Source organism: Somniosus microcephalus, chromosome 17 (genome assembly GCF_052327205.1).
Source record: "Somniosus microcephalus isolate GS21.2 chromosome 17, FLI_Smic_1.0, whole genome shotgun sequence".
NCBI classification, from domain to species: Eukaryota; Metazoa; Chordata; class Chondrichthyes; order Squaliformes; family Somniosidae; genus Somniosus; species Somniosus microcephalus.
Genome location: NC_141003.1, coordinates 39,077,361 through 39,091,376, shown reverse-complemented (window position 1 = coordinate 39,091,376; position 14,016 = coordinate 39,077,361). Strand labels below are relative to the sequence as shown.

Genomic DNA, 14,016 nt, shown 5'->3' with positions numbered 1-14,016 from the left:
TGGTGTAAAACACCCTCTAATCTAATGCAGTATGCTGTAAATTGGAATTGTATGGAAACACCTAGACGTTCTGTATTTTACTGCACTGTTCATTATGCTTGTCTGAAGTGAAAAACAAGCTTAGTGTAATGATGCTTCACACAACTAATGGGGTGATCTAGTTAAACTGCAAAATCATTGAATCTCTTGTATTTTAGTCTAAAGCTACAGAATTTATAGATTGATGGACAACATGAAATGAGTAGATTCACACACTGGTGCTGGAATGAATGATAGCTGAATTTGTTAAAATGCTTCACCTTCATTTACACGACACTGGCTGAATCTCTTTCTCTGTCACAACATTTATAGTGTTTGACAATTGTAGAACAAGTTACCTGAGAATGTATCACTAGAATTCAGATAACATCATATGTATGAGAACAAAGTTATACATACTACCTGAATCCTGGAAGTGCTCAAGCCTTGTAGCACATTCTCTGCCATCTGTTTTTTTGATGTCATCAATTACAACTCTTCAGGGAGTTTTAAAAGTGTTGTGAATTTACCTGTGTTGCCATGATAAATAAATTCATTACCAGGATGTTGCTGATTTATTTTGGCAAAACTGTTATCCTTTTACAGATGTTCTAATGTTGAGCAGAACAATCCTGCATTTGGGATTTGCCTGAAAACGTTGCTGATTATCATCTGTTAAATGTCTAGAAAGTGTAGTAGTTAATTATATCGTGTTGTGATGTTGGGGAAACATACAGGTGATTTCCCTTTCTCCGTAGTGAATGATATTCAGACACACCACATAATGGGTAAACTAACTAAGAGGTAAAATTTGGGGAGAAAAGTGAGATGATGCTGCATTGCATAACTGTGCAATTTTTTGCAGTGGTTTAGAGGTTTCCCACGGAGATAGCAATGTACAGTTGTATGTCCTGGCTGCCAACAAAATGTAATTTATATTTCTACACATGAGTTTGACTAATAGCTCATTTAACGCTTGCTTGTGAACATCAGGAGTGGAAAGGTGAATCATTTTTCCTGGCTGGTCATGATGGAGTACATTCATAATGTATTATTTTTGAACTATTTTTTGTTTTTATATTAATTTTAATAGAGAACTGTTCTGGGTGACTTAATGGTTATTGTCACATAATCTATCTCGCAGACACCTTGAAAATCGCCTGAGGCGGCTTGAGTACTAAATTCATGTATGTTGTCAGTTCCAATGGAGCTTCGTTTACTATTTAGTATAGCAATTATGACAAAGAACTGGAATTGGATTTTTAGTTCTGTAACTGTCTCTCTCTTTCACACTTGCACACTCAGTCACACACTGAATGTACATACACAAAAGTAATAAATACTTGTTGAAAATCACCATTGACAAATCAACCCAAAATTTCCCCTTTTCCCCCTGCCCCCACTCCTCCACCACTGCCCCTCCCCCAATTTTCTTCCATTGACACATGTTGGAGTCCATACTGACCTCCAGTTTGCTACATGATAAAGGGCATCTTAGCCAAGCCTGATAATTCCTTCACATAATGTCTACACATGCACACTCTTTCCAGCATGCATCAACAGGTAGTGATTCGTGGCCAATTGTGGCCATTCTCCCCGTGTTTGCGTGGGTTTCCTCCGGGTGCTCCGGTTTCCTCCCACAGTCCAAAGATGTGCGGGTTAGGTCGATTGGCTATGATAAATTGACCCTTAGTGTTAGGGGGATTAAATACGTGGGGTTACGGGGATAGGGTGGGATATGTGTTGGAGTAGGGGTTACGGGGATCGGGTGGGATATGTGTCGGTGCAGGCTCGATGGGCCGAAATGGCCTCTATCTGCACTGTGGGGTTTCTGTGATTGTGATTCTGTGATACCTGTTGTCACCCTGACTGAGATCATCTAGCTCAACATAAGCAGAGGACTGAACCTGGGAACGTTCTGGTCTGTTCGGCTCAATGTCACATTAAGTGGTGCATTTACCCACTTATCCACTTCGGAAACCCTCAGATTTCACCCTTATGTATTAGTTGACTTTGTCAGCAGCCAGTTTAGTAAACTGTTAGTTTCTAAAAATGAAATGTCTATTTTTCAGATAACTGCTGAACAGATTTTAGAGAAGATTAGTGAAAATAATTTAGTAATCCTGTCATGTGTAATCATTTTGGAATGAGGTTAATAAAAATTTGCCTAAGATTGCTGACAAAAATATTGCAATTGAGCAGCCGTCATTTGACTGTAGAAAGTGATGTCATAGGAATATGATCACACTTTGGTCCAATGTGGCTGTTTCCAGGCAGTGAAACTGGAGACTAGTGGGGTGGTGCAGGTGTATTGAAATGTACATGTACATTAACAAATGATAAAAATAATAACACAATACAGACAAAGCGTTATTGTCATCGTACCCAACATCAGTACACATACTGGGTTTTGATCGTACCAGTGGAAAAATAAAATAATCTTTTGCATATTTGAACAATACACAAGAAAAGTAGATATGAGTTTCAAGAAATATTTCACAGTGGAATGGGGCCGAATGGAAAACCTCCAGCTGAATGTCATTTGAATTTTGGAGTTTTGTTGTGGGAGGTGATGCCCCAGGAATATGATCACACTATGGTCCAGTACAGCTGTACAGATAAAATTGTTTTGAGTTTGTTCACTCAGCACCACTTTGTACAAGCCCAATATTACCGATCTAGCTTGTATTACCTTTATACTCTGTTGTAATGTGTTATACCATCCACACTCAAAATACTGAATGCAGATCAAAACATACGTGGTAAAAAAACCTGATACTTGAATTATCTTCAACATAAAACATTCCATTAAGGATAATTGGATCTAGTTTTAGCAATTTATAATTGCTGCACTTTCTGGTAACCTTATATAATTTGATGTGCTGGCAATTAATAGCACTTCAGTCTGATTTAGAAGTCCTTTAAGACTAAACCATGAGGTCAGAGGTAGTACGTACTGTATTGTGTATGGATTTGAAGTTAATAAATGATTCTGACCTTATTTTCATTGGAAAGTTCAGCTTTTATTTTTGTATTTCCTTTCAGCATTTGGAGGGGACCCAACGTAAACTGTACAGATACTTCTGGTTACACGGCCTTACATCATGCTGCTTTGAATGGACACAAGTAAGTGTTGGGAAATGCACTTCTTAAAATTAGTTAAAATACATAACTCAACACAAATTAGACCTTTCTTGTGATTTTTTTCCTATCTTAAAAAAAAAGTTGGCTCCTTGCACGCTGGCTATTGTTGGTGAAGACTCCTATCAGATCATCCAAAACACAGCTAGCACTACAGATAATGTTTGTCTGTCCTTGGCCAGTCAGCCAGGGTGCATATTTGAATGATAAACCCATCCTCAATGAGATGCTCAAGTGCGCACGTCAACTGGGACAGGAAATCAGTTCAAAAACCTCCAAGTTAAGAGTACAGTTTTTTTTTAAAGGGAACAATTGTGTTGAGACCAAAGGAGAAGGCAGTAAACCAAAGCAGGATATATTCAAAATTTTAATAATCGTACCCGATTGGTGTTTGTAAATAATGGCACCAAACTCAGTGAAGCTAGCAGGTGGTTTCTGTAAGGATTCCCCCGGCAAGTGTCATTGGAACAAATCCAAATTTGCCTAAAATGAATGATACGATACTCTGAAGAAGTTTTTAAATTGGCAGTAATGTTAAAATGTTGGATCTTGTTTAAAGCCCATCACTGTGAGACATGCATAAAGGGAAGTATTTACCTTCGAGTTCTTATCCCTACACTAATGTTCTCCTTTAAAGATGTAGTATGACATTTTATGCTGACTTATTTGAGATGACTTTGTTTGCTCTCCGAGTGGCTTGACTTGACTTATACTTACTGAAAAAAATGGACGTGAAACTGTAAATAATTGAAGTTTGATCAGCTGTACATAGATTTCCAGGTGAATAAGACATTTTTGTGAAACCCCAGGGCATATGTCAATTTAATTTAACTATTCCATCTAATATATTTACACATTTAATATATTTGTGCTTCATTCATGGGATAAAGGTAGGACTTTATTTGTTGCTTGAAAAATCTGATGGCCTGTGAACTATTGCTTTGCTTTGTAAGATAATGATTCAAGTATACTCTCAGCAATTGGTAAGTGCTTGCTGGGTCTCAGTTCAGAAAAAGTTGTTAAATAAAACTTCAAACAAGTAAAATAAGAATCAGATGCTTTTACTTAAGCTCAACTCTTGCATCCCTGTTCTTTTTATAATTAATTTCCAAATATTTAGCTTGATTATTGTTTAATTTTAACGGTTAGTACAATGCTTATTTTATATATTATAGCCAAACTGGAAATTAACCTACTTAAGTAAGTGCAATTTTTTAACCATTAACATCCTGGATGTGTATGTTGCTCAGGGTGCAAGGCCTCAGTATTCTGCTTTATAATGTCTGGGAAATGCTCAGTTCCCCCGTGTTATGCAGAGGAAGAAGGGGATGGAAATCCATTACATTAGATCTCCACCCCTTTACTATTGCTCTCGCATGTCTACAACTTCCCCAAAGTACTGGACCTGGGCTTGTGCCTACATCAGGTGGAGGATAAGGACAACCATGCAAATGAGGCAGAAGGGCACAATCCAGCCTAAGGGGATCAGGTATGTAGGCAAAGATGGCCTGTTTCTCAACAGCAGCCAGGAGGCTCTGAGGCCAGTGCCCAGTCCCGTCTGGTTCTGTTGCCTTGTTTCCACCCCTGTTTCCAAATACGAGGATCTGCATTCGGGAAGAACCTGCATTCCGGGTATGACGAGGTGATGCAAATGACCCAGCCCACCATAAAGTACCACTCAAGATATGAGCTGCAATAGATGAGCTGCAGTAGTCAATCTGCAGTACATAGATATGTAAACCGAATGATGATGAATTCCTTGTTTGCTTGAACAAGTAATTTAATCTCATTTACCTCAGACAACCAGCAGCGCTATGCGAGGGCTATGGAATTGGACAGAGGCAGGATTTCTGAAGATTCTGGGAATTACAGATTGCACTGGTGCCACCTATATGAATTGTGAAAGTACATTCAGTTCATTTGGAACCATCACAGAATTATGCAAGTCTGTGCTCAATTCCTAAGCAGCAGCACAATGCCTTTATTTTAAAACAGTCCACTGTCCCACCAATATTTCACTCGGAGGCAATTTACAGTCTGGTTCCTAGTATACCAAAGCTATTCTTTGCCGTCGTGGTTCATTTGATCTTTGGAGTATTCATGGACGTAGCTGAAAACAGGTATAATGAAGTGCCACTGGAGTCATCATAGAATACTTCAGCGCTCCAATTGCCTAGAGAGGTCCAGGTAAGGTATCAATGATTGTGATAATTTGCATGCTGCACGACTTTTCCCACAGGGAGACATCATTATGGAGGCCCTGGAGGAGAAAGACTTGCAGCTGCAGTAAGTGGATTAGTACGAAGAGCCTGACTCGGCTGCAGAAGAGAATCTGATGCTGGAATTGAGAGCTATTCAGCAACGCATCATAGAAAAGACCTTCTGCTAATGTGAAAAGCTGCTTATTGCATTAACAATCCTGTCTGCATCGTCCTCATGCTCTCCACTAATCAGCATTTATCAACATGCCTTGACATCCTATTCAACTCCCAGAATTTCCGCCAGCTGCTAAAACATGACTCAAAATCACAGACCAACTGAAGCACATCCAACTTTTTAATTATCCTATATGCAAAGTGTATGAATGCCTACTGTTTGTTCTCTGGTGCTTTCCTTTGATGTGTGATGTATGTCCCCTTAAACTAATCTGATGCTTCGTCTATGTGCTACCTTAGGCGTAGCAGTATGTGAGGTGTCTGGATGATGTGTCCGTATCAGCCACTCGGGATCGAGATGGCCTTTGACTCCTAGTAGTTAGCCTTACTTCTGAAATATCCCAACATACCTAATAATCTATGAATTATTCTTATTGGAGCAGGTGGTGACTAAAATTGTTTCAATATCTAACTCGATTCTTTTGATTGCCACCATCTGTGTCACAGTGCAAAGTTTCCCCATAATTCAAGCATAGATTTGCAATCTCCCTCAGGCAAAATTTGGAATCCAGTACCTTTTTGAAGTCCATTTGACAGAAATAATCCACAAGAAGAAGAAGTTCCTTTTCACAACAAGTCACAATTTGCTTGGGAAAATAACTCTGTCACCTGGCAGGTTCCAGGTAGCTCTTCATTGACACTGATTTACACCTCTCGCCAAAAAAGCAAATTTGCTTTGGTAGATGAGGCAACCAGAAAGGATATCGCCATAGCAAAATACTGCGGATGCTGGAAATCTGAAATAACAACAGAAAACGCTTGAAAAATTCAACAGGCCAGGCAGCATCCATGGAGAGAGAAACAGACTTAACGTTTCAGGTCTGGGACCCTTCATCAGAACTGGAAAAAGCTGGAGATGTAACAGATATTAAGCAGGTGCAGAGACAGTGGGGTGGGAGTGGTGGGGGGGTGGTTTAGGAGGGGAGGAAGGAATTGAAGGAACACCCTGTGCTTTTGTAAGGGGCAGGAAAGATAAAATGTTGCAAATGGGAATGGCAAAATCATACAGCATGAAAAATGGGGGCAGGGGTTATAGTTTGAAATAGTTGAACTCAATGTTGAGGCCAGAAGGCTGTCAAGTGCCTAATCGAAAGATGAGGTGCTGTTCCTCGAGCTTACGTTGAGCTTCATTGGAACAATGTAATAGGCTGAGGACAGAGAGATCAGAGTGGGAGTGAAGCGGTAAATTAAAGTGACAGGTGACCGGGAGCGCAGGGTCACCCTTATGGACTGAACGGAGGTGTTCCGCAAAGCGGTCGCCCAATCTGCGTTTGGTCTCCCCAATGTAGAAGAGACCGCATCGTGAGCAGCGAATACAGTATACTAAATTGCAAGAAGTATAAGTAAATCGCTGTTTCACCTGGAAGGGGTGTTTGGGGCCCTGGACAGTGGGAAGGGAGGAGGTAAAAGGGCATGTGTTGCATCTCCTGCACTTGCACGGGAAGGTGCCAGGCGAAGGAGAAGGGCTGTTAGGGGTGATTCAGGAGTGGACCAGGGTGTCGCGGAGGGAGCGGTCCCTTCGGAATGCTGAAAGGGGAGGTGAGGGGAAGATGTGTTTGGTGGTGGGATCACGTTGGAGGTGGCGGAAATGGCAGAGGATGATCCATTGAATGTGGAGGCTGGTGGGGTGAAAGGTGAGGGCAAGGGGAACCCTATCATGGTTCCAGGAGGGAGGGGAAGGGGTGAGAGCAGAAGTGCGGGAAATGGAACGGACACGGTCGCCATGTTAAGTTGAGACAAAAAAAGACTTTTATCAGCTCATTACAGATACAGATACAGGTCTGGGATCAGATGCAATCCTTATGATTCTCAGAAAGGCTGCAAGGACAGGTAGAAGGCAGCTAAATCTGTTCTCAACACTGGACCGAATCCTATTATTCCTCACCTTGAAAATGATGTGTAAATTGCTGTGCTCAGACCATATCCTTGAATACTGTGATTGGTTGTAGTTACTGAGACACAAGGGAGACATTTAAGTTCTGAAAATAATTCAGAGAAGAACCATAAGACTGTCTCCTCTTGTCAGAAGACTGAGTTATGAGGCAAAACTGGAGAAACTTGGGGGGGAAAATTCAATTGGTTGCGCCTCCCGTTAGCGCCTTAAGAGGGCGCTAACGGGACGCAACGCAACTAGTGCCCGAGCGCGGCACTGCCCACGCCTCCCGCAAAATTCAGCGGGAGGTTAGTGGTGGCGTTAACCGGTAGCGCCCTGTGGCGCTGCGCCGCTGGCGATGACATTATTGGTGTGCGCAGCGCCCTGCTGACGCCCCGGCCACGATCTTCGGGAGCGCCCCCTGACTTACTGCCGGACGCTATGTCCGACGGGGTTAAGGGGGCATACCTGCGGCTGGGGAGGCGCAATTCAAAGGCGAGGTGCGGGGCGGGCATTTTTGTTGCTGGCCACCTGCCAGCACCTGCCTGCGCTACCGTCCCAGACCTCCTGAAACGCGCCCCTCCCCTCCCCCGCGGAGTGCTGGCTGCGCTCCAAGAGCCCGGCACTTCTCTTGAGTGCCGGGCTCTTTTGCCTGCACTCCTGATCCCCGGGGGCCCAGCTGGGCCCCAGGTCGCGCTGCACAAGGCCCCTCCCCTTTAAGAAGGGGTGGAAGGCCTGCAATACCAAGGCGCGACGTGCCGCAGCGTGTGGCGCTGCGGCACATAATGCCACAATATTGACTTACAGCACCCCAAGAGGGATGCGGGGCGTTCCCTCTTGGGGCGTAACCACTCAATTTCCGGCGCGGGGACACTAATTTTTAGCCCTTGCGCTTTTCAACCCTTATAGGAGGCAACTGCGAGGGGACTTTATAGAGGTGTATAAGATAGAAGAAGCAAAGAAAAAGCAAGTCCAGAACACGACTGCAAACTAAACTGTCACAATTGAACAAAAGTACACATTGAATCTAATAAAAGGCAAATTGAATAAAACTGTTGGGAGGTCCTTTTTCATGCAAGCAGTGACTTCTTGAGGTGAATTCCTTGAACTCCTTTAAGAAATGTTTAGATGCTATGACGAGAAAACTATCAGGTCTCTCTGGATGGATGAATTAAGGTGGACAATGTCCCTTTGTATTGTCAATGCATCTGTGTCTATCTTGTAAATTATCGGAGCAATGGGAGGCTTTCAGAAGGGAGATTGAGATCATACAATGGCAACATGTTCCCGTAAAGGTCAAGGGTGGTTCCAAAAACCACAGGGAACCTTGGATGTCAGGGGATATACGAGAATGGATTAGGAAAAAAAGGAGGGCTTTTGGTAGATACAAAAGGCTAAAGACGGAGGAAGCCCTAGAGGAGTACAAAAAGTGCAGGGGGATACTTAAAAAAGAAATTAGGAGATCAAGGAGGGGCCATGAAATAACACTGGCGAGCAAAATAAAGGAAAATCCGAAGATGTTTTATAAGTATATTAAGGGTAAGAGGATAACTAGGGAAAAAATAGGGCCCATTAGGGACAAAAGTGGCAATCTGTGTGTGGAGCCGGAAGATGTAGGAGGGGTTCTAAATGAATTTTTTGCATCTGTTTTCACTATGGAGAAGGACGATGTAGACATAGAAATAGGGCGGGGGGACTGTGATATGCTCGAACATATTAACATCGAGAGGGAGGAGGTATTGGCGGTTTTAGCTGGCCTAAAAATGGATAAATCCCCAGGCCCGGATGAAATGTCTCCCAGGCTGCTGTGTGAGGCAAAGGAGGAGATTGCGGGGGCTCTAACACATATATTCAGGACCTCTCTGGCCACAGGGGATGTGCCAGAGGACTGGAGAACCGCTAATGTAGTACCATTATTCAAGAAGGGTAGTAGGGAAAAACCGGGGAACTACAGGCCAGTGAGCCTAACATCAGTGGTAGGAAAATTATTGGAAAAAATCCTGAGGGACAAAATTTGTCTCCACTTGGAGAGGCAAGGATTAATCAGGGATAGTCAACATGGCTTTGTCAAGGGAAGATCATGTCTGACTAATTTGATTGAATTTTTTGAGGGGGTGACTAGGTGTGTGGATGAGGGTAACGCAGTGGATGTGGTATACATGGATTTCAGTAAGGCCTTCGATAAAGTCCCGCACAGGAGACTGGTCAAGAAGGTAAGAGCCCATGGAATCCAGGGTGCCTTGGCACATTGGATACAAAACTGGCTTAGTGGCAGAAGGCAGAGGGTGATGGTCGAAGGTTGTTTTTGTGACTGGAAGCCTGTGGCCAGTGGGGTACCACAGGGATCGGTGCTGGGTCCCTTGCTGTTTGTGGTCTACATTAATGACTTGGATATGAATGTAAAGGGTATGATCAGTAAGTTCGCGGATGATACAAAAATTGGAAGGGTGGTAAATAGCGAGGAGGGTAGCCTCAGTCTGCAGGACGATATAGATGGGTTGGTCAGATGGGCGGAACAGTGGCAAATGGAATTTAACCCGGAAAAGTGCGAGGTGATGCACTTTGGGGGGACTAACAAGGCAAAGGAATACACAATGAATGGAAAGACCCTAGGCAAGACGGAGGGTCAGAGGGATCTGGGTGTGCAAGTACACAGATCCCTGAAGGCGGTGGATAAGGTGGTAAAAAAGGCATATGGGATACTTGCCTTCATTAGCCGAGGCATTGAATATAAGAGCAAGGAGGTTATGATGGAGCTGTATAAAACACTGGTTAGGCCACAGCTGGAATACTGTGTGCAGTTCTGGTCGCCACACTACAGGAAGGATGTGATCGCGTTAGAGAGGGTGCAGAGGAGGTTCACCAGGATGTTACCAGGGCTGGAGCGCTTCAGCTATGAAGAGAGACTGGCAGATTGGGTTTGTTTTCCTTGGAGCAGAGGAGGCTGAGGGGGGACATGATTGAGGTGTACAAAATTATGAGGGGCATAGATAGGATGGATGCTGAGGAGCTTTTCCCTTAGTAGAGGGGTCAATAACTAGGGGGCATAGATTCAAGGTAAAGGGCGGGAGGTTTAGAGGGGATTTGAGAAAGAACTTTTTCACCCAGAGGGTGGTTGGAGTCTGGAACTCACTGCCTGAAAGGGTTGTGGAGGCAGAAACCCTCACAACATTTAAGAAGCATTTGGATGTGCACTTGAAATGCCATAGCATACAAGGCTACGGGCCAAATGCTGGAATATGGGATTAGATTAGGCAGGGCTTGATGGCCGGCGCGGACACGATGGGCCGAAGGGCCTCTATCCGTGCTGTATTACTCTATGACTCTATGACTCTATATGTCTCTCGTCCACGGATGTGACAGAATGGTTGGACACCATCGAGTAAGTTCACCCATTCTGTGGACCCAGGTCAGGGATAGGGCTACAGTGCACTCCTTTGATCCTGGGTCCCTGCTGGAAGTGCAGGATCAGTGAAATTATTTTAATATTTGGTGAAAATGGTCTAAAAGCAGCTGCTAAAAGTTGTGTTGACATCCAGCAACCCTATCGGCTGAATCAAGCATAAGATAATTAAATATCTCCATCAAAAATTGAATCTTGCAAAATGCTACTAGCGTTTGACTGAATAGGTGCTCAGGTTATCTGAGGAATGAGATGTCCCCCAAGCCATCTCAATTGCTTCTCTCAACAGATGTTGCATCAATGTATAAAGCAACAGGCATCATGTTAACCCACAAGATAAGTCACAGTTTGGCTTGAGAGCTAATCAGTTAAGATTGTGTCATTGAAGTGTTCACTCAGTGTCCAGCATGAAGTTACAGCAATAGCCTTTGATATTTGTAGAGCCTTTAATAGATTAACACTAACTTAAAATTAACCAAATCATTTTACTTATTCCAACGATATTGGCCCAGAACTTGGTGTCGGGGGCTTGCCGCGCGTGCAAGCCCCCGATCTGCACTAACCCTGCGCGCTGACATCTGAAGCCCGGGCCTGCTTGCGTTTCCTGTCACTGGCCCGGTTCAGATGTCAGCGCGCAGTGCTGACCTGATCCAGCGGCGTAGTTAGTGCGATGTGCCGGCTGGGATCAGGTGAGCACTGTACAACCAATCAGGGGAGGGGAAGGTTCATTCATGAGTTTGAGAGTAAGAACTGTCAAACTCATGAAAACTACGGGGGCCCAAAACACTATTTAAACTTTAAATAAAAATTTAAAAAACATCCCAATCATTAAATTAAGTATAAATAAGTTTAAAAAAATAATTTAAACAATTTTTTTTTTGAAAAAAATAAATTTTTAATAAAAAGGGTCTAAAACTAAACTTACCTTATTGTAGATTCTTTAAAATAATAAACCTGTGGGGAAAAAAATTCTAAATTACACTAAAACACCACTTACCTGTAAAAAAAAAAAAATACTTACGTGTGCTTTTTACAAGCGTAAAGACCGTAGGCCTTTAGACATGCGCAAATCCCCCAAAACAGAGGAAATCCAAGACGCACGCGCTGCCCCCTACAGCGCACGCGCTAGCCTCTTCAACTCTTGGGTTAGAGGAGAGGAAATGCCGGTTTTCAGCGCACGCGCTGTGCATGCTGAAAACCGGCATTTCCTCCGGCCAGACGCGTGAGTACCCCTTCCGTACTCACGCGTTTGGGGAGGAATTTCTGCCCCATTGCGAATTAAGAAATGTTTGACTACACTTTCTTCACATCATTTATCTGTAGCTATTTAGTGAAAAATAATCTTTGCAGATTATTTTTCAGTTAAATATTGGGAAGACCGAAGCCATTGCCTTTGGTCCCCGCCACAAATTCCGTTCCTTAGCCACCGACTCCATCCCTCTCCCTAGCATCTGTCTGAGGCTGAACCAGACTGTTCGCAACCTTGGTGTCATATTTGACCCTGAAATTAGGTTCTGACCACACATCCGCGGCATAACTAAAACCACCTATTTCCACCTCTGTCCCCGCCCCTGCCTCAGCTCATCTACTGCTGAAACCCTCATCCATGCCTTTGTTACCTCTAGACTTGACTATTCCAGCACACTCCTGGCTGGCCTCCCACATTCTACCCTATGTAAACTTGAGGCCATCCAAAACTCGGCTGCCTGTGTCCTAACTCGCATCAAGTCCCGTTCACCCCTACTCACTGACCTACATTGGCTCCCGGTTAAGCAATGCCTCGATTTCAAAATTCTGATCCTTGTTTTCAAATCCCTCCATGGCCTTGCCCCTCCCAATCTCTGTAATCTCCTCCAGCCCGCCAACACCTTGAGATATCTGCAATCTTCTAATTCTGGCCTCTTGACCATCCCTGATTTTAATCGCTCAACCATTGGTGGCCGTGCCTTCAGCTGCCGAGGCCCTAAGCTCTGGAATTCCCTCCCTAAACCTCTTCGTCTCTCTACCTCTCTAACCTCCTTTAAGACGCTCCTTAAAACCTACCTCTGACCAAGCTTTGGATCATTTGCCCTAATATCTCCTTATGTGGTTCGGTGTCAAATTTTGTTTTATGATGCTCCTGTGAAGAGCCTTGGGACATTTTACTACGTTAAAGGCGCTATATAAATACAAGTTGTTGTAGGTGTTAGATGAACGGAAAGGGATGCACAAATTTCAAGGAAAGCCTTTCACTACAGAAGTTCATACGGTAACATTTATGGGCTTAAAAAACCACTTATTACGACATTTAAAGAAACTGCACCAATTCTCTCGGGAGTTACCCTACAGGACTTGGCTCTAGAACAGTAGAATAAATACTCATCCTGAACACAATTTAATTGTTTATCTCACTTGGCAGCTTCCTTTTAATTTAACCCTTACGAATCGCAATCCAAAAGAAAGAAGGACTTGCATTTATAATAGCGCCTTTCATGACCACTGGACATCCCAAAGCACTTTTCAGCCAATGAAGTACTTTTTGAAGTGTAGTCACTGAGGTAATGTGGGAAACGCAGCAGCCAATTTGTGCACAGCAAGCTCCCACAAACAGCAATGAGATAATGACCAGATAATCTGTTTTAGTGATGTTGATTGAGGGATACATATTGCCCAGGACACTGGGATTAACTCCCTTGCTCTTCTTCGAAATAGTGCCATGGGATCTTTTACGTCCACCTGAGAGTTGATTTAACGTCTCATCCGAAAGACGGCACCTCCAACAGTGCAGCACTCCCTCAGTACTGCACTGTAGTGTCAGCCTCGATTATTGTGCTCAAGTCCCTGGAGTGGAACTTGAACCCACGACCTTCAGACTCAGAGGTGAGGGTGCTACCAACTGAGCCACGGCTGACACTGTGTCCAGCGCAATCTTTGAATGCTCGTTGTGTGTGTTGACGCACACTGAAATGTGAGACGAGATGACCATTTAAATGCCTCTTTGAGAAGTATTTAATTCCTCTCTCAAATGCTTTTACATTTTTGTCTGACATCACTCTACTCTTTATTCACAGGGAATTAATTTGACGAACAGTAAGCGTAGCGGTGGGTGAGAATTGAGCAATAAGTCTTTGCGCAGCTATTTCACCTCTGCGTCCCTGCACTGTCCT

At 43.6% G+C, this 14,016-nt stretch overlaps 1 protein-coding gene across 2 annotated transcripts in view; it reads left to right on the top strand.

The window, feature by feature from the left end:
- The window catches only part of LOC147105660 (ankyrin repeat and sterile alpha motif domain-containing protein 1B-like), a 307,039-nt gene that overhangs the window by 271,137 nt on the left and 21,886 nt on the right, over positions 1 to 14,016 (top strand). For both annotated transcript variants that reach the window (XM_086010208.1, XM_086010209.1), the window contains one exon: positions 3,064 to 3,144. In XM_086010208.1, coding sequence (XP_085866334.1) covers positions 3,064 to 3,144 — 81 coding nt within the window. The remainder of the gene's footprint in view (positions 1 to 3,063; positions 3,145 to 14,016) is intronic.